A 19,374-nucleotide genomic window follows, 5' to 3' on the forward strand; every position below is an offset into this window, starting at 1 on the left:
TGGGATGCCATACTGTAGCACAGCTCTCCTCACGTGTTCTCTCGGTCCTGCCGACCACTCAAACCAGACTAAACCCGCATGTTTGGTTCGTTCTTTCTATGCCGCAGGTGGAACACACGCCACTGCCCACATCCTCCTTCCCTCCACGGCTGGCGAGCTGCTCCAGGGAGGTTGCTCAGCATGAACGGACCCAGGACTTCTGCAGCTGCCTCCCCACTGAGAACAGGAGTCATCTCAGCTGCCCCTGAAGGCCCCTGAGGGCTCAGTCTGAGGAGGGAGCCTTGCCTGGGTCTTCCCCTCTCCTCAGATACAGTCCAAGCAGCAGCGAGGCACATATAATTTTAGCTGGGGCAGGGTGGCAGGGAAGAGGACCCAAGGAAGAGAAAAGTGAGAAGGCAATTGGGCAAGAAGGCCTGGCTGTGCTCTGTTGATGCAGGGAAAGACGCCGTTTAGCAGTGTTGCGTTACCTGGGACCAGGCCCCCGTCCTCCACTGGGCAGGACAAGGCACACGGCTGCACGGCCGACGCGTGTCCGGCTTGTCTCCCGTGCAGTGCTTGGTATGCACGGTCCTGTTCGTGCCATTTTGCAGGTGTTGGATGCACTGCAGCACTCTGATCTGGACGCCCAGCTTGCCACAAGACTTGCTGCAGGCACCCCACTCCTCAGCCCCCCAGCTGCAAGGGGAAGAATACAGCCCTGCATCATTAGTCCAGTCAAAGAAAGAGACTCACTGGCTTAGTTCCCATGGAAGGGGCAAGTCTATGTCCAGGGTACAACCTGCAGTCCTGAGCTGACAGAAAGCACACAATAAATCCCTGCACATAGGAAGCTCTATGGTTTTCCCAGTTGCAATGTATGGCTGTGAAAGCTGGACCACAAGGAAGGCTGAGCGCTGAAGAACTGAGGCCTTTGAATTGCGGTGCTGGAGGAGACTCTTGCGAGTCCCTTGGACCGCAAGGTGATCAAACCGGTCAGTCCTAGGGGAGATCAACCCTGACTGTTCTTTAGAAGGCCAGATAGTAAAGATAAAACTCAAATACTTTGGCCACATAATGAGAAGGAAGGACTCCCTGGAGAAGAGTCTAATGCTGGGAACAATAGATGGCAAAAGAAGGAGGGGACGGCAGAGAATGAGGTGGTTAGATGGAGTCACTGAAGCAGTTGGTATGGGCTTGGGTGGACTCTGGGGGACGGTGGAGGACAGGAAGGCCTGGAGGAATGTTGTCCATGGGGTCGCGATGGGTTGGACGCGACTTTGCAACTAACAACAACACCACACAGAAAGCTAGAGATCGGGGAAAAGTTCTAGCCTAGGTTCACCCTGACATGCCAGATTTCCATGGGCAAAGGTTTTGAGTGTTTTTGCTTGGAATGTGAGCCATCACCCACCATCCGAAACAGAACTATCCAGGTTTATCCAGGATAACAGAACTATCTATCTAGGTTTACTGTTTCATGAAGAATAAGGCCTTGCAGATCTGAAGGATCTAAGTGTTCAAACTGCAAGACTATGATTATAGTCTCCGGCTGTCCACAGATGAAACGGAAATTGAATGCTGGGCTATTTAGGCCCTTTGCCAGTCAAGCCATATGTGCAAGAAGTTTGTTTCCCTTTGCAGCTGTGAACAAGCACTGATGCTCTCCAAATATGTTCACAAATTCCCAGACTTGCTTAGGCAGTCAACAAAATGCACGCTTTCATGCTTTCAATGAACAGAAAGAGCACACTTCTGAAAAATGCACACAGAAATGTTCTCTCTCCCCTTTCAAAACGTGCATTTTCTCTATTCAAAGAACCCTCTCCACCAAGGAAAAACAGAATGCAAATGAGAACAGAAGCAAGCTGAGCTGAGCTGAGCTTTGAAGCATCATTTGGAGAGTTTCAGTGAGCTGATTTTCTTCCTAGTACAGCATGACTCTTTCTATGGTCTTATCACCTTAGTGGTACCATCCTGAGCCCGAATACATGGAACTGAGGAAGCAGGGCTCTGACTTTTAGCCATGGCCAAACCCAAGCTTCTGTCATGGGCAACAATGGCATCCCCATTTTAAAGATACAGTGGTGGCCCTGGTGGCTTTCAATACTGACAAATAAAATGCAAATATTGCCAATATTTTTCCAGTTTTTCAGGCTGTGGAAACTAGCAATCTTATCACAGAAGTACTGTTCACAAGACCTCTATAGCATGTGAGTAATGAGGGGGGAAATGACAACTTGTCCGCCTCCAAACAGTGCATGAATGTGGCCCACAGGCGAGGTTGCATTATATTTGCAGTCCTGAGGGTTGCACGTGAGGCTGCCTTGGGGGGCATGGCCAGGGATCCCACATTCGTGCATGTGTGCCTGCCTCCCCCTCACACAAACAAGGCCCCAGGTCTTCTCGGTTACCAAGCTCCCCAACGGCACGCAGAGGACAAAATCATGGCGCTCTCTCAGAGTCATTGCCAGAGCATGTGGTTTAGAAGAAAGACCTACAACTCCCAGCATTCCCCAGCTAGCCAGGCTGGTAGAGAAAGCCAAGAGCTGCAGAACTCCTTGCTGTCTGAACATGCAGAGCTGTATCTTCCGTGACCTAGTCAAAGCCAGTCGTGCGTGTTTCTGTGTGTGTGTGCATGCCCAGACTAATTCTAAAAGCAAATTCACTAGTTACTGAAATACCCTGGAAACATTAGGAACATTATTTTATTGACTTATCAGCATTTAGACCCCCTACCTGCCCCCGGTTGAGAAGCAACTATAATGCTCTGTTAACATGGCCCGAGGCTCCTATCTTAACATGCAGCAACGGATTCCGCTAGAGCTGGCATTCAGCGCGTTGGGAAAGGAGCAGCACTCACACTGGCTGAGAGCACTCCTGCATGTTGCATCTCCTCCGGATTGGCTTTGGTTTCTTTCCATTATCACAGAAGTTCCGATGCACCATTCGGTTATCGCTCTTCCTTCGGCAGCCGTACTTGGTGTACTGTATTCCTGCAAAGCAGCGGAACCCAGAACAAGCACGATAAGGGAAGGAGCACGTCTGGGCCCAGCTTTCTCAAAGTGCGCAGCTGTCTGCCTTGCATGCTCCTCAACACACCTCTCTGGCTCAGCACGATGCTGGACTTAGGGGCCCGGGAAATGGACTGGAGGAATCTGTCGTAGACTTCTCCTTGAAAGAAAGCTGTCCGAAGCCTGGACAGTACCTGCAGAATGCCTGGGAACCTTATATGAGGTCCGTTGTATTGATCCCAATATTACAGATCGATCCTGGAATAGTGCACCTATGCCACAGACTGCAAGAGGGAATGCTCTGCAGCCTACCAGCAGCAAGGCAAAACAGAACTCGTTTACACGATCCATTCATGCACAGTTCAAAAAACTTAATTTCGGACCAACTAACATCCCATGGATTTCAGTGGGTCTGCTTTAACTATGACTTGACTAAGTGTGGCTCCAGCCCAGACTGCATGGCTTTAAAATGCACCCTCGCATACATATTTTTTAAAAAATGAGAGTTAGTTGACACAACAGAACTGGCACAAAAAAGATTATTTTGAGTCCCATCCGTAAATCTAATTACCATAAGTAAACCAAGTTCTTTCACATCTCTATACATGATTATCTCTACTTGCAAAATGGTCAGCAGAAAACCTCACCATTTATCAATTCAAGTTTATTTGTTTTGAAGAAAAACTATTTTCAGAATATTTTCCACCTCTTAAAGTTATCTCTCTCCCCAGCCTCTGCTCAGCACAACTACAGGCAACACAGCAATTGCCTGCAAGTGCCTACATGGGGGGAGATTTTCTCTCGAGTAGTTCTGTAGCCTGCAACCCTTCCTTGTGCAGTTTCTGGGCTGGCCATGCTGCTCTAGCACTTCCTGTCCCACAAAGAATAGTCACCCCACAAGCTCCTTCACACTGTCTTCTGATCAAGAGAAACGGACTTGATCAAAAGCTTCCACTTGGTGCTGGAGTGAGGCCTGCAAAATGCAAACAGTTCTGGCCTTGCTGCTTTATCAGAATGATTGTTCCCAGTGACCCTGTGGTGAGGGATGAAAGAGCGTCAGTTTAGTAGACTCTCACTTCCCGGCAAGAGAAGCAAAAGCCAAGCAGCAACACTAATCATGACCACAACCTGGGAGGTAGCACGCATTTCTTACTAGCCCATATCCCTTGAAATACAGCTTATGTAGCAACAACAGTAGAAACGCAGACTTGAGTCAGCAAGTTCTTACTGGGCTTTTCAAAACCTGCTTTGCTTGTCTAAATGCTCTGGACACAAGCTTGTATTAATGCAACTCAATATTTATTATTCCACTTGCTTCCAAAATGGGAACTGTGAAGTATTGCAGCCCTAGCTAAAGTTTGAGTTTATCCTCTCTAAAAAGTGATCTTAACACATGATCAACATGAGAATATTGATACTTCCAGCTTTTTTCCTTTTATCTTGTGGGTAAGATCAAAAAACCTACAGAAAGCAATTCCACATTAGCATATCTAAGACCCTTTCTCCATGTGCTATTTATTGTGTACTTGTGATTCCTCACTCCATATTTATTGTGTACTTGTGATTCCTCACTCCATAGTTTGCGGGTGCTCTGCACAATGTCATTATCCTCCAGGGCCTTTCCCATTCTTTGCAACCAGTCCAGAGGATCTTTCTTTTCTAACAAAGGTAAGTCTGTTATATTTGTGAATGGTGGCATGGAACCATAATGCACTGGCCCAGCTCCACTATCACACAGCACCACCTTGTGCTTTTGTAATGAAGCAACTAGAAAGACAAGGAAAGATAAATCCCAGGGGGAAAATGTGTGGAGGAGCCTTTCCTAATCCTGCAACAGAGCAGGACAGTCACTGCCAAAGGTGCTCTCACTTTTCTCAAGATTTGACACTCAAGCACTGGTTTCACGAGGCATGCTCATCACTTGATAGACCAAGGAAGCTCTTTCAGCCAATTTCTGTTTTGGAGAAGCTCATAGGAGCTGTGTTCCAGTGCTGGGTGGGGGCAAAGGCAAAAGGAATGGGGCCAAAATACTAAAATACCACCAGGTTTTAGCGTAATGTTCTTACACCCAATGCATAAGTCTTAGGAGAGGCATTTTGACCTTTTGGAGTAGGAGAAACACTTTCCAAACCCAAGATGCCACCCACTGATTGGTGTTTGGGGGAAAGTAACTGCAGCGCACAAAAGAGCGTGTGGTAGAGCCCTGGAAGCCTCACCTGGGATTCAGGGAGGACCAGATCTATCTCACCAGCCAGAGATATCCCTCTCATGACTGGCCGAGTGCAAAATCAAGTGTGGACTTGCATATATGAACTGACTGTCACAGAGTGAACCCTCTCTCCACATCACCTGAAACACTTTGCTTTCCAAAGACAGACTGTTCACACATTTAGTGCATGCCTAGGTGAACCTGTCTTGTCTGTACGGATGGTGGACCACCCCCTGGAAGGGTGTGCAGGACCCACCATGAAAAGAAGAACAAGGTAAGAACTTGCCTCCTCCACAAGCTTTGGAGCACTGAGACCAGCTCTTCAGAGCCCACTCATAGGTGTCCATTTCTTCAAGGAGGACATTGTTGTTTCCAATGACTGGAAGAAGATCTTCATGTATGATGTACTTATACATCAAGCTGCTCTTGGAATCATCCTCTTGTGCGATGACCTGAAATCCAAGGGAAGGGAAGAAACTGTACTGAAAGAGGAAATAGTCTCCCCGTTCTTTGCACAAATCTCCAGGAATAAATAGATATGAAACACATCTGTTATTTCTACCAGATCCAGGTTCCACAGACCTCATAGCTGCAATATAGCTTTCAAAGGAGCTTCAAAAGGATGACAAATTTCAGAAAAACAAAGCATCTCCCACTTTTCCTTTTCAACTCCAGTAGGAATTTTTAAATGGTCCAATGAAGAAAAAGGGCAACTAAGTTGCAAGCAGCCCAGCCCAGCCTTCACCAATTTTGTGCCCTCCATATCCGTTGAACTACACCTACCATTACCCCAGACATGGGCCATGCTGTCTCAGGATGATGGGATCCGAAGTCCAGCACAGCTGGAGAATGCTCAGTTGGGGAGGCTAAGATAACCTACCTCGTCTAAGCCTCAGCTCCCCATTTATAAAACAGAAATAGTCGTGTCAGCTTTCCAGTGCTGCATGGATTTTGCACACAACAATGACTGTGAGCCAAGCTCTTAAAGTAAATCTACCAAAAGGAGTCAGATGGGTGAAAATCAGCCAACGATGTACAGGGCAATGTGCTGCTATGCGAACTCAAGCATTTCTACATGCACAATAGGCATCAACCCTTCAGGTCTCTCCAGGGCTCACCAGAACACTGATGGCTTCGTGCAACGGGCCACAGGTTTTCAAGCTCTCCTTGCCATTCTCCACTGTGTACTCCCATTCCAGGCCCATCTCCAGGAAGACGCTGCTCTTGGCGTTTTTGCCCTTAGGATTAAAGATGAAGTTGCCAGAAGCTTGGTTCTTCACAGCTGGGGAAACATGTCCATAAGGTGATTTGCTTACATCCGCACCCTTTGCATGCAGTGTCTACGTCAGCTACACTGAGTGTTTTCCCTTTTAAAATGTCCGTGTAATGGACTGGCCTCATGTCAGTGGCTCCTTGGACCAAGCGCCCTCACCCACACACCATGGCCCAAAGGACACGGGCTTGTAACTGTGAGAGCCAGCGTGCTCGAGTGGCTGCAAGTCCAAAATAGGATGTTCCTATCTTGGCCCTACCAGAATCTTCTAGAAGGCCCTGAACAGGCTACTGTTGCTTAGCTTTAACCCCTCTCCCCCACTTCCATCTGCGATGTGGCAACCACAAGAGCACCCCATATTATAATGGCATCGTACGGACTGCAGAGACTATGCAGAATGCTCTTAATCATTATATAAACATTTGTTATTAATACCTTCACCAGGGCAACACAAAGCCCCATTCATATCCTTGCAACCCTGTATAAGAATGCAATAAATTCATAATCTGAGAAATTCTGAGTTTGGCATTCAATGAGGGAGCAGCTCCATGATTTTGGTGAGCTGCTGCTTTTTAACAGATTGTTAACGAAATTCATTGTGCGTGCATTTCTGCATGGATCTGCATGAGGAGTTTCCTTCCCCACAACTCACACACACACAGTTTTCCTCTTAGGGCGGCGCGGGGTCAAACGTCTTTCAACACAAAGGCCAAAGGCCATTTCTGAGGAACTCCGGATGTGCCTTCCAGGGGCAGGCAGGGCCAAAGGTAAAAAGGAGCTATGCAGCTCGTTTGGACTGAAGGACGCGCTCTGAGCTGGCCGTTGGAGAATTCCAGGCCCCGGCTCTGACTCTGAGGCTGCAGCTCGGGCCTGAATTTAGAGCACTCTCCTCCACTCTTGCAGCCCGGAGCAGGGAGTGAGAAGGGCAGAGCGAGGCGCCGCAGGGATACAAGGAATCCCAGTGGCGCCCAGGGCCCTCTGCCTTGTGAGCAGGGGCAAAACACAGAGATGGCTCAGCATCCCCTTCCACGTGCTTTGCTGAACTTTAGCACAGCCTGGTGTCTGATCCTGCAGCAGCTGACCCTTTGAAACTAAGCAGAGCCAGCCCTGGTTAGAAGCTGGATGGGAGACTTGAGCCCTGGATTGAGCGGGCAGTTGGACCTGATGCTCTTCAAGGCCCCCTGCCACCTCTCTGCTCCTCATGCCCTCCACTGAATGCCCTAATCCTCCATGTTCAAAGGGTCGTGGGCAGCTCCCATGCATGGCATCCCAACTCTCTTACTGCTAGCAATTCTTTGACTTAAGGGGAGGGGTGGGGGTCCAACTTTTGCAGGTAGAGAAGCAGCATTCAAAAGCCAGCAAACGGCCAAGCAATGGGAAGACTGGGATCCTCGGGGGAACACCCTAGGCCAGAGTAGGACCCAGCAAGGCCTGCAAGCCTCACGTTCAACACTGCTACCCCAGGAAGCTGAGCTGACTGTTGTCTAGAGCAGGGACGCTGCTGCTTACAGCTGTGGGTGCCTTTCCCCAGGAGTTCCACTGATCTCATCCTGCCTTGTCTGAGAGAAGGTAGTTTTACTCTGTTCACATTTCTGCAAGTCTGCACTGTGGTTTGCTACTGAGCTTACTAAGAAGCAAGCTTTGCCCCCATCCCAGCAGTGACCCTGAATCACTCCTCAGTTTTCAGCCATATAAAGGGATTGTTGCCACTCACTTGAGAAACTGATACAATGAACTGCAGCAAAACGTGGTCCTCTGTGTGTGTGTGTCTTTCTTGCATGCACACAGGAACACACACCAAAGGGTCCTTGCAGTACAGAAGTCCTGCTACTTACATGCACCCCATCCATAAGGATGGATTTCTATCGTGTAATAACGGAGATGCTTAAAGCTTCAAAGTTAGCAATACATCTGGCTTTTCTTTAGTTTGTTTGTTTTCTTTGCCGGAAAGGAGGAGGAGAAGCAGAAGCCAATCCAGTTGCTTTAACTTCCTCATTGTCCACGTGCTGTCTGGTTGAAATTTAAACTTACTTTTCATTTCCTTCTAAATGCTTACTTGGCTTTTTCTTATACCACTGACATACCAAGTCTTGCCTGTTATTCCAAGTCATACTTTAAATTCATAGAACTCCTGAACAGAAACAGAAACACACACACACACACACACACACACACACACACACCCTTCCTTGATTCCTGTGAACACAGGAATCAAGATCAGCAGATCAGCTCTCCATATTTGAACCACACCTGGACAAACACAGTAAGGACACCAATAAGTGTCTCAGCCTTCGCAATTCACTTGCCAGTTCCATTATAGGTCTCAACTGTAATAGATTTTACAGACATGTGAGCTCAGAACAGAGGGCGCAGTTGCTTCAACTGGTTCAACTGCCCATGTTATCAACTGATTACGAACCATCCATTTCTAATATCCAGATTCATGTCTTATTCCCAAGTGCCGAAGCTCTCTTCCCTCACTTACACATGTGTATACATCTGCTTGGCTCAAATTTACCACCCTTTGCAAAGCAAAATTAAATACATCAATATCACAGATTACTAGAAGCATGGGTGGAATGCTATCTAGACTTCTGTTGCAGACAGAGTTGTAAGGTACTGCATTTTATCAGCACGCCGTCAGGTGTAGATGGACGAGCAATATTCACTTGCAGTTGACATATTTTATCCATAGCGGACAAGAAAAATGGTGGTCTGCCGATCTAACCCTTTGCTACCCCTTGTGCCTCAAATGGTCCTATAGAAACACGTTGCCACTTCTCTCACTTCCTTTACATTCTCGTTCTGTGAAATTCTTGGCTTAAATCTGAGTCAATACCCTCTTCTAAACTCAATGGAAACACAAGTAACCGGATTTGCCCAAGCCTAGCCATAGTTCCCCTCATCTCCCCCTTTCTTTCCTCTCTCTGCTGTCTCTCCCACTGTCAACGTTTATGGCTGCAAGCCTGCTAGCACAGGGACTTGGCCTTTTTGCTCTTGCTGCTCTGTGAAGCCACATGAAAGCAGCTGGCATGACAAAACCAAACACTCAGTGACAACGCAGATCTAGCACTCATCGCATGCAATAATTTGCAGCTCTGGATTTAGCAAAAGTTCAATGAATATTTTGTGTACCCCAGTGCTTTTTTGCTGTTGTTAGCAGTCGCTCCCATTTTTTTCTCTGCATATATAATATATACAAATGCATGAATCAACCCTGTAATGCCTATTTATGCTATGGAAATGATGACTAATAAAATTGGCACAAGATAACAAAGAGAAAATTACTCTGAAAACACCAGTATACACTGGCATGCACTATTAGGATCGTATGGGCTCACTGGAAAATCAAGCTAAGTCATTGGAAAATTACCCTGTGTGATTCATTCAGAATTAAGCCCTTTGAAGTCCAGCTGAATTAACTGGGATAGTTAAGCATCTCTTTTTCTCCATTACGATAAGCAGGATTGTAAAGTACAAAATGTTGGCTAGACTGAACCCTGCAATTTTTCAGCAAACCCTTTTGGAGGATTAGACTGTGAAACACCTCTCTACATAAACAGGGTAAGGCAAGATTGACTTGCAGTCCACCTAAGCCCACGTTTGGTTCTTACCAATTGTATGGGATGCAGGCTCCATCTCTTCTATCTGAACATGCCTGGCACCAGCCGGAATCTCAAACATTTTCAAAGCACCCACTGAAAATTGCAAAGAAAAGAAGCCATTCTTAAACTGGATAGTACTCCAGTCAGACATAAGGTCCACAAAAACACTCCTCTTGGATTTGCAAGCTGCAGAAAGCTACAACCGGAGGAAATGCTTTTTAAAAAACTGCTTTCTGTTTTGCTGCAACTACAACATATTAAGTTAAGAATGTGTTTAATGCCTTGGGAACTCTCCTGCACAAACCACCTTGAAAGGTACGGAGATATCCCCTGTGGACTTGGTAACACAATCCAAACCTACAGATCGTAAGTATAGTTAAGTCATTGAAAAGTCTTCCTGAGCTACTAGGTAGAGGGTCAATTATAATGCTATTTTTTATTCTGTGTACAGAGAGTCATTCTTGGGTAGCAAAAAGTGTGCACTTGTTGTAATTAATGAGAACTGAATGGAAAACATGTCCAGGGGCATTATATAAACAAGACACTTCATAGATTGCACAGTCAAATTTTGTACTGCACTAATAATTTGGTCTGTGTGACCTCCTATGTTAATTCAGGTGCTGTGTATATTGCAGAGAGCACTCTGTGCTTGGAAGCACTGTATGATGCTTTCTGCTTGTTTCCAAGTCAATGTTATCTTTCTATTCTCACCTGATTGCTTTGGGGTTTTGGCTAAAGTCCCCTTCACTGTCCGGCAGTGGGAATTGTCACCTCCACAAACACCACACTTGTCGTCCTCCTTCAGAGAGCCAATTTCTTTGTCACACCCAACATGCTGTCAGAAGAAAAACCACAAAAATACAAAGAAAATGGTATGAAGGGCAGAATGTTGAAGTGGCAGCCTTATCAGCCTCCTCTCCATAGTACTTTACTTTGTATTCTGCTCAGCAATATTATTTTCCATGAAGTGGTGAAGCCAATGTGGAACTTTAGGTCCTATTCATCTTTCAATAAAGGCCTCAAGGAGTCAATTGATCCTTGATTCTTGCTATGCTTATAGGATAACACCTTGATAAAACCCATGCTCCTTACAACGTCATATCTTGTAAATGTAGCATGCCAACTACTGTTGGTGGATGACAATGACATCTGGCAGCCTTCCCAATGTGTTGGCCTCCAGATGTTCAAGACTTCAGCTCCCAGGATTCCTGAGCATTAGCTATGCTGACAGGCACTAATATGAGTTAAAGCCTAAAGCATCTAGAAGGCTCCAGGTTTGAGCAGGCTAACATATGGGATGGATGGCCATCAGGTGGGCAAAACCAATCCACAGTTCCTTAGTTTTATTTATTTATTTATTTATTAAAACATTTTTATGCCGCCCCATTCGCCGAAGCCTCGGGGCGGCTTACAACAATAAATAAAACCAATAAGTTAAAATATACATATAGATAATCATAATAATTTAATAATTTAAAACACACAATATAAAATAAAATAGTTGCTGTATTTATGTTTTTTTAAGACTTCTTACAAATCAGTAAACAAAACATACTTTCAAATAAATCAAAACCTGGAAAATGTGTTTCTTATTACTAATTTTATTTGTGTAACACCCAATAGCTGAGATTCTCTGGGTAGTTTACAGTACCACAATTATAAGCTGTCACAAATATCTCTGTTGCTAATTAAACTACTAATCATACATTACATGGATAATATACTAATAAGATAAAAAGCTGAAAAAAAAGAGAGGAAGGCTAAGATTTGGTTTCTTGAGTGCAACTTTCATATAAGCACACACCAGTCTCTATTTGGTCAAAGGCTCCTGAGAGATTCTTGGCAGCTGATTAATTGACTGATTCCAGATGAAGGGATCCAAGCACTACCAGTCTAAAGGAACGGGGCAACTGCTTCACCCAGGCCGTCTTAATAGACTTGTTGTGGGGAGAAAAAAAGACAGAAGAACAGTGGGAAGGCAAGGGAGGGCTACAAATGGCAGACAACAATGCCTGGGCAACTATCAGTGCCCTCATAAAATTCTGTGAATGCAAGCAGGGCAATCGCACAATAGAACTCTTGTCTGGAAGCACCCTTAACAGGAACAAATAAGAACCCCACTCAACTTGCTTGGCTGTAGAAGAATCTTTAGAAAGGATTCGTCATCAAATTAAAGAGAGAATATCCCAGATACACATTCCATGATTCTCTTCTGTTCTCTTCCAAATGTTCAATACAACAAGTAAAACCAAACCATCCAAAATTAAGTGGCTTCTGTATACCTTGGGCATGAAGATTGTATTTGTAAACTTGGGAAGGATGCGGGAGCAAAAATGGTCTGACAAGCTATGCTTGATGGCTTTCAGGACCAATGGAAAGTTTAGGCAGTTGGGTCATAGAATATCACAAGGATCAGTGGAAGTGGGAGAGGAAATGGTGGATGAGGGGACTGGTTTGCTTCATCACCTTACAGCTTTCTGAACACTGGAGTGGGAATGGAGGCTGTGTCCCATGACAGTTTTTAAAACCAGAAAATTCCTCCCTGAATTATATAGGGGGGTATCAAGAATGGGAAAGAGGGGGAAAGGATACATCTTTTTCCTTGGTGACCAGAAAACTTCCCCCCTCTCCAGTGACAAAGCAATAAAGCGTTTGCTTAAAGCCCCAAACCTTAGCACTTTGGTGCAACACAGAACCGTGAAGGGAGGCTCCAGGAAAATAGGAAAGGAGAAACTGCTTGCATTTCCTTCCCTCTTTTGCAAAACCTCCTTATCCCATCCCACCTGAAGAGCCCTGCAGTGCTTCTATTAGAATATAGTGCAACATATTGTTGCTGGTCCTAGCATGTACCTTTGGTATTTCCATTCTTTTATTTTATTATTTAAAACTTTTCTATACCTTCCCATCGCAGATGTCTCTTGATTCTTTCAGCTATCAAGAATAAAACAAAACCCTTTCTGTCTTTCCTTCTTTCTTGATCAATCTGCTCATACAGTTTCTCTTCTTAGGAATATTTCCCAAAGGATCTGAGTGACAAAGATGTTTAGGATTTTGTATGTAATGACCTGGTTGATAGCTACTTGGAGGCTTTATCAAGCAGTCATGTTGTCAATGACAAGGTTGGATTGCAAGATAAAGTGCACTTCCAGTAACTGTATAACAGTTCAAGGCGGACTTCCATAACCTGGTGCCCCCCCACCCCCCAAATGTTCCTGACATCTTCAGCCAGAGAGAAATCATGGGGTTGATCATCCCATACATCTGGAGGGCACTAGTTCAAAGAACATCGGTCTAGTAGCTTTCAAATGTTCTTCCTCTAATGGAATGCTTTTCACATTGATTCATCAGCCAAGGATACCCTGCATTTCAGCCATAGTACTCCAGCTTGTTACTGAGGACTGGCAGCATTCTTTAGTTCATGTACCCCATTCATGTGGGGCACATTCCAGGCCTCACTTGAACTGAGTCTTAGAATACCACCAACACTCCTCTGCAGTTGCGCATTTCATGAGAAGATGATAGTGGCAGGCTGGCTGCCTTTAAGGCAAGCTTGAATTTTGTTGCTATTCTGAGGAACTTCAGGTAAGGTTTTGAGGTTTCCCGGAACACATCTGAAATTCACTGGTCAAGGGAATGGAATAGCCCTAAGATTTTAAAACTGTAAAGAACTGCTTATGCAGAACAACCTAAGCATGTACTAGTGTTCCTGGCATAAGAAGAATTCATTGTATTGTTCTGGAATATCATAAGACATTATTTATTTATTTATTTATTAAAACATTTCTATGCCGCCCCTTGCCAAGGCCTCGGGGCGGCTTATAACATTGAATACATTAAAACTACAACTGTCTCAAGTTAAATACCAACTTTATCTAGCATCAAAATAACCTGTACAATCTGCTATCCAACTGGTTTAGAAGATATTTGAGGAGGAAGAATGGTATTCAAATTGCATCAGAGCATCATTTTTGTTAATCCTCAGAATCAGAATCTTTCTATTATCCTGCAGGCAGCAAGAACTGTCCAGGGTTTCAATCTTTATCTAGCAAGCATCATTCTGTTTACTGAGCAGATAGCTATAAATGCTAACGCAGTAAGCTAGAAAATATATTGTTGTCACCTCAATTACAGCCATTATTTGCGCTGCAAATAAATTGCTGCCATCCATAAAAAAGACAGGGTGGTTGGCACTTGCAGCATTTGGACTGCGGCCACAGAGGCTAGCCTACTCATGCAGCCACAGACTCTTTGGGTGGCCCTGTAGGAGCACATTAGCATCTGGATCTGCAGAATGGCAAGACAGAGAGCACAAAAATGGAAGGCCACAATCCTCAAGACACAGCTAACATGGATGGCTGAGGGATGCTCAGACTTTTTAATAGGTTGGCATTCCCTATACTTCGAGTGCTCACCAGCAGCAGAAGTGGGGGGGGGGGTTTGTTTTCCTATGTCCTATTTAAATAACACCCACTAAGATAGTTTGTCTAAGAAACTGGGCATCAACAACTTATTGTTCATTTCTCTTCAAATCAACATTATATTCTGAAGGAATTTTAAACTACGCCTGAGCCAAATAATTTCACATTCTTCACTCTCACCATCCTCAGCTCCCTTTGTCCACGTCCATGCTTTATCCTGGTGGCCAGGGCAACCTATGTGATTTGTGAAGGACATCAAGGACACTCAAACAAAACCATGAAGGGATGTGTGATAAACAACTAGGGATGTATGATGAATTCATTTCACGCTGTTTTTTAGCAGAATTTACCAAGTTCACTCCCTTTGCATCAAATGCAGAACTGTACAAAATCTGTTTGCGAAGTCCATACAATGTGATTTGCAAACCAAAATAAATGCACTCCACAGCATATGTACATTTGAAAAGTGTGCATGAAAAATGTGTACTTTAAAAATGCACATGAGTACATTTGAATCAATGGGAAAAGAATGCATAATTTGAATCAATGCGGAAAGAATCTATATATATCAAAGATGCATACAACTGATATGAACATTTGGAAAAGCACAAAAATACAGATGGATATTCATGTAAAAACCAACAAAGATTGCAATTTGATATGGACTCAAGTTGGAATAAGACTTGAAACAAAATTTGGAGAAGTTTGGTGAGTTTGACTTCTGCTGATCTGCATATCCTTAACCCACAACCAAGTGGATTCAAGAAAAGTGTGGATAAATACAATTGTGGACCACGACACCAAAAGAAGAGAAGTGATATGCCAAGAAGCTCTCCAAAGGAGCTAGAGAATGCCAAAAAAAAACGTAGGTGATTTTTTTCCAGCAGTCTATTTGCTGTCCTGAACATGCTACTTTGGAAGCAAATATGACCTTACAGTGCATTTGGTACAACTCTGTTTTAAGCCTCCTTCACAAAGATCAACAAAGAAGCTAAAGTCAGTAGTTGAACCGATATCTTTAAAAGTGTCCTTTGCTTGCTTTCTCCCCTTTGAACACAAAAAGTATAGGAAAACTGGTGAACCTGCAGGTTCAGTTACATACCACACACTCCCCCCTCACACAGACACTGTACGGGTCTCTATAGCTGCACCTGGTGCCATCATGAACAACCTGATTCATAAAGACCACGTCTCCAGTTTCCTCAGACTGGCAAATCAGCTCGCACTTCTGGGCATCTGCAGTAAAATAAACACAGAGAAAAATATTTGATATTGTGCATGGATGATTTAGACAAAAGTGAAACTCAGTATTTTGTAATTCAGTTTCCTGAGAACTAAAGCATTCTTTCTAGACTTCGTGGATGTTAAGAAATGCTTCCAAAAGGTTCTGTAGTGGTCTCCTCTTTCTATCAACCCTTCCTTATTTGCCACTAAAATAAACATGCCATGTTCCAACAGCTTAAGAAACTGAGTCATGTTAGTGTAATTATGCAAAGCTGCTCAGTAAATATATGCAAAGATGCTTAATCAATCATTTAATTTGACTTCTAGCCTATGGCTGAGAGCAGCTTACAGCAGTTTTCTAAACATTAATAGTTCAGTCCTCAAGGATCTCACTATTTGCATCATTTTATAGTCACGCATCAAGACCAAGGCATGGAGCTGGCACCCCCCAAAATCACATGCCACATCTGGCCCACCCTGAAGTGTTGAGCACAGACCTCTGAAAAGGGGAATCCAATGCACATAGAACATGGCACACTAGATTATCTTCCCAGATGACTGGCCCTGCTAGCTGGGGCTGATGGGATCTGCAGTCCAACAACGCCTGAGAGCCACACACCTCCCCACCCTGATCTTAGGGCCTAAAGGCAGTCATGCCATGATCAGCCCCTGTTCAAAGGAGCGGGTCCTCGGAATGCCTCGCTGACTTACCATCATGGTGTTCATAGGGAAGCCAAGTGTGCTTAGTGTTTTGGTGAGTATAATACGAGTTCCGCTTGGAGCATTGCTGGGCACGGAAATCCTCATAGGGGCCCCGGCACTCATCCATATTACAGACCTGGTACTCATACATGGCTCCTGGGCAATGACGCCCCCCATAGGCTGGGCTGGAAAATAAGTTACGGACTGGTTAGGAAGCAGTGTACTCACATTCCACAAACACCCATAAGCAAGAACTGCATGTAATTTGATTCTTTTCATTTCTGATACTTCTGATTCGTTATATCAGGTGCTTATAATAGCTTGTGCTTGGCCAAGCCCAAGAATTGGAAAGGCAGGGCATGGGCCCCTCGAAAGGCCAGAATTAAATCCAACTAATGGGTAGAGAGAATTCTCGAGGCTCTCCCCTTTCTCCTTCTGTCCCTTGCCTGTCTCTTCCCAGAGTTAGAGCACATATTCAGCTGACTCCTGTGAGGCCTCTGTTGCTAGGCCATACCACTGTGGACTCCAGGTGGCAATCAAACATCTGAACCACTTCCCACAGTGAATTCAAGATGAGAAGAACAAGGAGAAGCATCACAGTCTAGCCAGCTCCCTGACATGGTGCAATTATATCTAGGATGGAGTTTTATGAATAGAAGGATTCAAACATTCTAGCTCATGCTGAAAGTGTAAATCCAGCAACTGAAAATGCAGGTTTTGTGATTTTTATACTACACATTGCTCTACATTAAAGAGTGCAAATATCCTCCATTTTACTTCATTCCCAGGGTGCCAGACATGTCCACATGAGCACCTAGCAGCTGCTGGGGGGCCCACAACCAACACGGGTGTCTGCCCTGGTTCCCACACCAGGCCACAGTTGTGAACCACCATTTACAATGCTGTAACTCATGCTATGGATCGCTGTGGCATGTGCAGCTCATAACGACAGGGCAGCTCATAACCGCACCCACCAGGTTAACCACCACCGAGGGAGCCCACTGACATAGGGAAGATCTCACGGAGCACACATCTCAGGAGGGGTTCATGGCAGGAGGGACCCATCGAGTCAGAGCCGGCCCTGAGGAAAGGTTCCCCCCACCATTCAGGGGAATGGCACTAGCTCCATTTGCTGGCATTAGCTCCACACCACAGCACTGACTTTACAAGAGCTGAGCAGGACTGTCAAAGGCAGGCCATTCTCAGGGGTGTTCATTCATAGGCCTGCCCTAAGTCAGAGATAACTCAATGGCATAAAAAGGCAACTTCATTTTAAAGATTCTCAGTTGCAAACTATGAAATGCCCAAAGGCTGTAAAGGGAAAGTGGAAAGAATCTTCTTTCCATGTTCAATAAACTGCCCTAACTTTTCCTAGGCCTATGTCTTCCCATGAACACCCTTCTGATTTTCAGTTTGTTGTTTAGTCCCAAAGTCGTGCCCACCCCATCACGACCTCACGGACAACATTCCTCCAGGCCTTCCTGTCCTTCACCATCCCAAGTCCACCCAAGCTCACACCCACTGCCCCAGGGACTCCATCCAGCCACCTCATCCTCTGCCCTGATTTTATTACCAGATATATATACAGGAAAGGGGCTCTTCCACCCCCTGCCAGATACCATCCTCCAAATGGCAGCCTGATTTAGCTGAAGGCTGTACTTACGGTGGGTTGTTACAGTTCCTGCTGCGGGAGCGTACCCCACCCCCACAAGTCCTGGAGCAGGAACCAAATTTGGACCAGGAACTCCAGCTGCCATCCTGGCTGTAAGGTTGTTCCGAAGTCTTCCAGATACAGTGACCCTTGAAACACCACTGGAACAGGAGAAGAAACAGGGGTTACCTGAACACCTGCCTCTTCATAACTGTCCAGTGTTAGTGAGGAGGGCAGTTCTACTGCCACGGAAGCACCCGGCTTTACAATAGGGTTCGGAATCTGTTTCTCCCACTCTCATTGGTCAGGCAGACAGTGACGACTGTGAAGTCACGAAACCTTAAAGTAATAAAGAAAGGTCTCAGGGGGCCTGGGTGGCACAGTAGATTCATGAAAAAATGCCTCTGGAACACCAAATTTATAGTTTGGCACAAACTAAAACCATATTGAGGTCGACATTTCTATCCCTACCCTTCTTCCCAACCCACATGTCAGAAGCTTGCAGTATGTTCTTGGAAAACTTAAAAGACTGCAAAGGAAAGCAAGGGGGAAACCTGCAATTGTGTTTGCCATGACTCCAGTAAAGAGAAAGCAAGAAGTGCTCATTCTTGTTCCTGAAAATGCAGGTGGGTATATGCCAGGGAGCTGTTGCTAATCAAGATTCCCTTATGTGTGACCCTGAAGGTTTGGTGATGCCCAGCTGACTGTCACACTTCCCTGCAGGAAACATCAATTCAAGGACAGCAGAGCAGAGACAAACACAATTACCGAGTGGTGAAAAGTAAAGGCCTGTGCTGGGTTCATTTTATGCATTGATATTTAATTTATAGTTTGCTTTTCCATTCAAAGATGCTCAAAGTGGTTTACAACAAAGAATTACATCATCCTAAAATATGGCACTGTTTAATTTGAAAGCATTTCATTTTAAAGCCACCAGTTAAGAATGAATAATAACAGCATCTGAATAAAAACGTCATGGAATGGCTAGGCAGAACAAACGGTACTTCATACCAGATGTTGAAATGCCTCAATGATTGCTTGTCTGGTGGGCCCATCTGAGCAGAGAGGTCTACAGTCTGAATGCCACCAGGAGAAAAAGGTCAGTTTCTAGTGACAGTGATGTTTCTCTTGTAGATCTTAATTCACCAACTTGGTGAGGGGCTGTGTGTGTGTGTGTGTGTGTGTGTGTGTGTGTGTGTTTGCTGGATGTGGCGGGGAGAGAAGGCATTCCACAGCCCAGGGTATTCATGACTCAACCATATAGGTCTTAAGAGGTCAAGCTGAAGCCTGAGGTTAGTGTGG

General features: G+C 45.0%; 1 protein-coding gene across 1 annotated transcript in view; it reads right to left on the bottom strand.

The window, feature by feature from the left end:
- The window catches only part of ADAMTS14 (ADAM metallopeptidase with thrombospondin type 1 motif 14), a 99,322-nt gene that overhangs the window by 8,370 nt on the left and 71,578 nt on the right, over window positions 1–19,374 (bottom strand). The window contains exons 11-19 of the mRNA XM_044420508.1: window positions 18,085–18,233; window positions 16,431–16,606; window positions 15,598–15,731; window positions 10,789–10,912; window positions 10,087–10,170; window positions 6,318–6,481; window positions 5,486–5,651; window positions 2,840–2,972; window positions 468–675 (exon numbers count right to left, since the gene is read on the bottom strand). Coding sequence (XP_044276443.1) covers window positions 468–675; window positions 2,840–2,972; window positions 5,486–5,651; window positions 6,318–6,481; window positions 10,087–10,170; window positions 10,789–10,912; window positions 15,598–15,731; window positions 16,431–16,606; window positions 18,085–18,233 — 1,338 coding nt within the window. The remainder of the gene's footprint in view (window positions 1–467; window positions 676–2,839; window positions 2,973–5,485; window positions 5,652–6,317; window positions 6,482–10,086; window positions 10,171–10,788; window positions 10,913–15,597; window positions 15,732–16,430; window positions 16,607–18,084; window positions 18,234–19,374) is intronic.

The sequence above is a fragment of the Varanus komodoensis genome, unplaced genomic scaffold (assembly GCF_004798865.1).
Source record: "Varanus komodoensis strain SLA01 unplaced genomic scaffold, ASM479886v1 scaffold11, whole genome shotgun sequence".
Classification (NCBI taxonomy): Eukaryota; Metazoa; Chordata; class Lepidosauria; order Squamata; family Varanidae; genus Varanus; species Varanus komodoensis.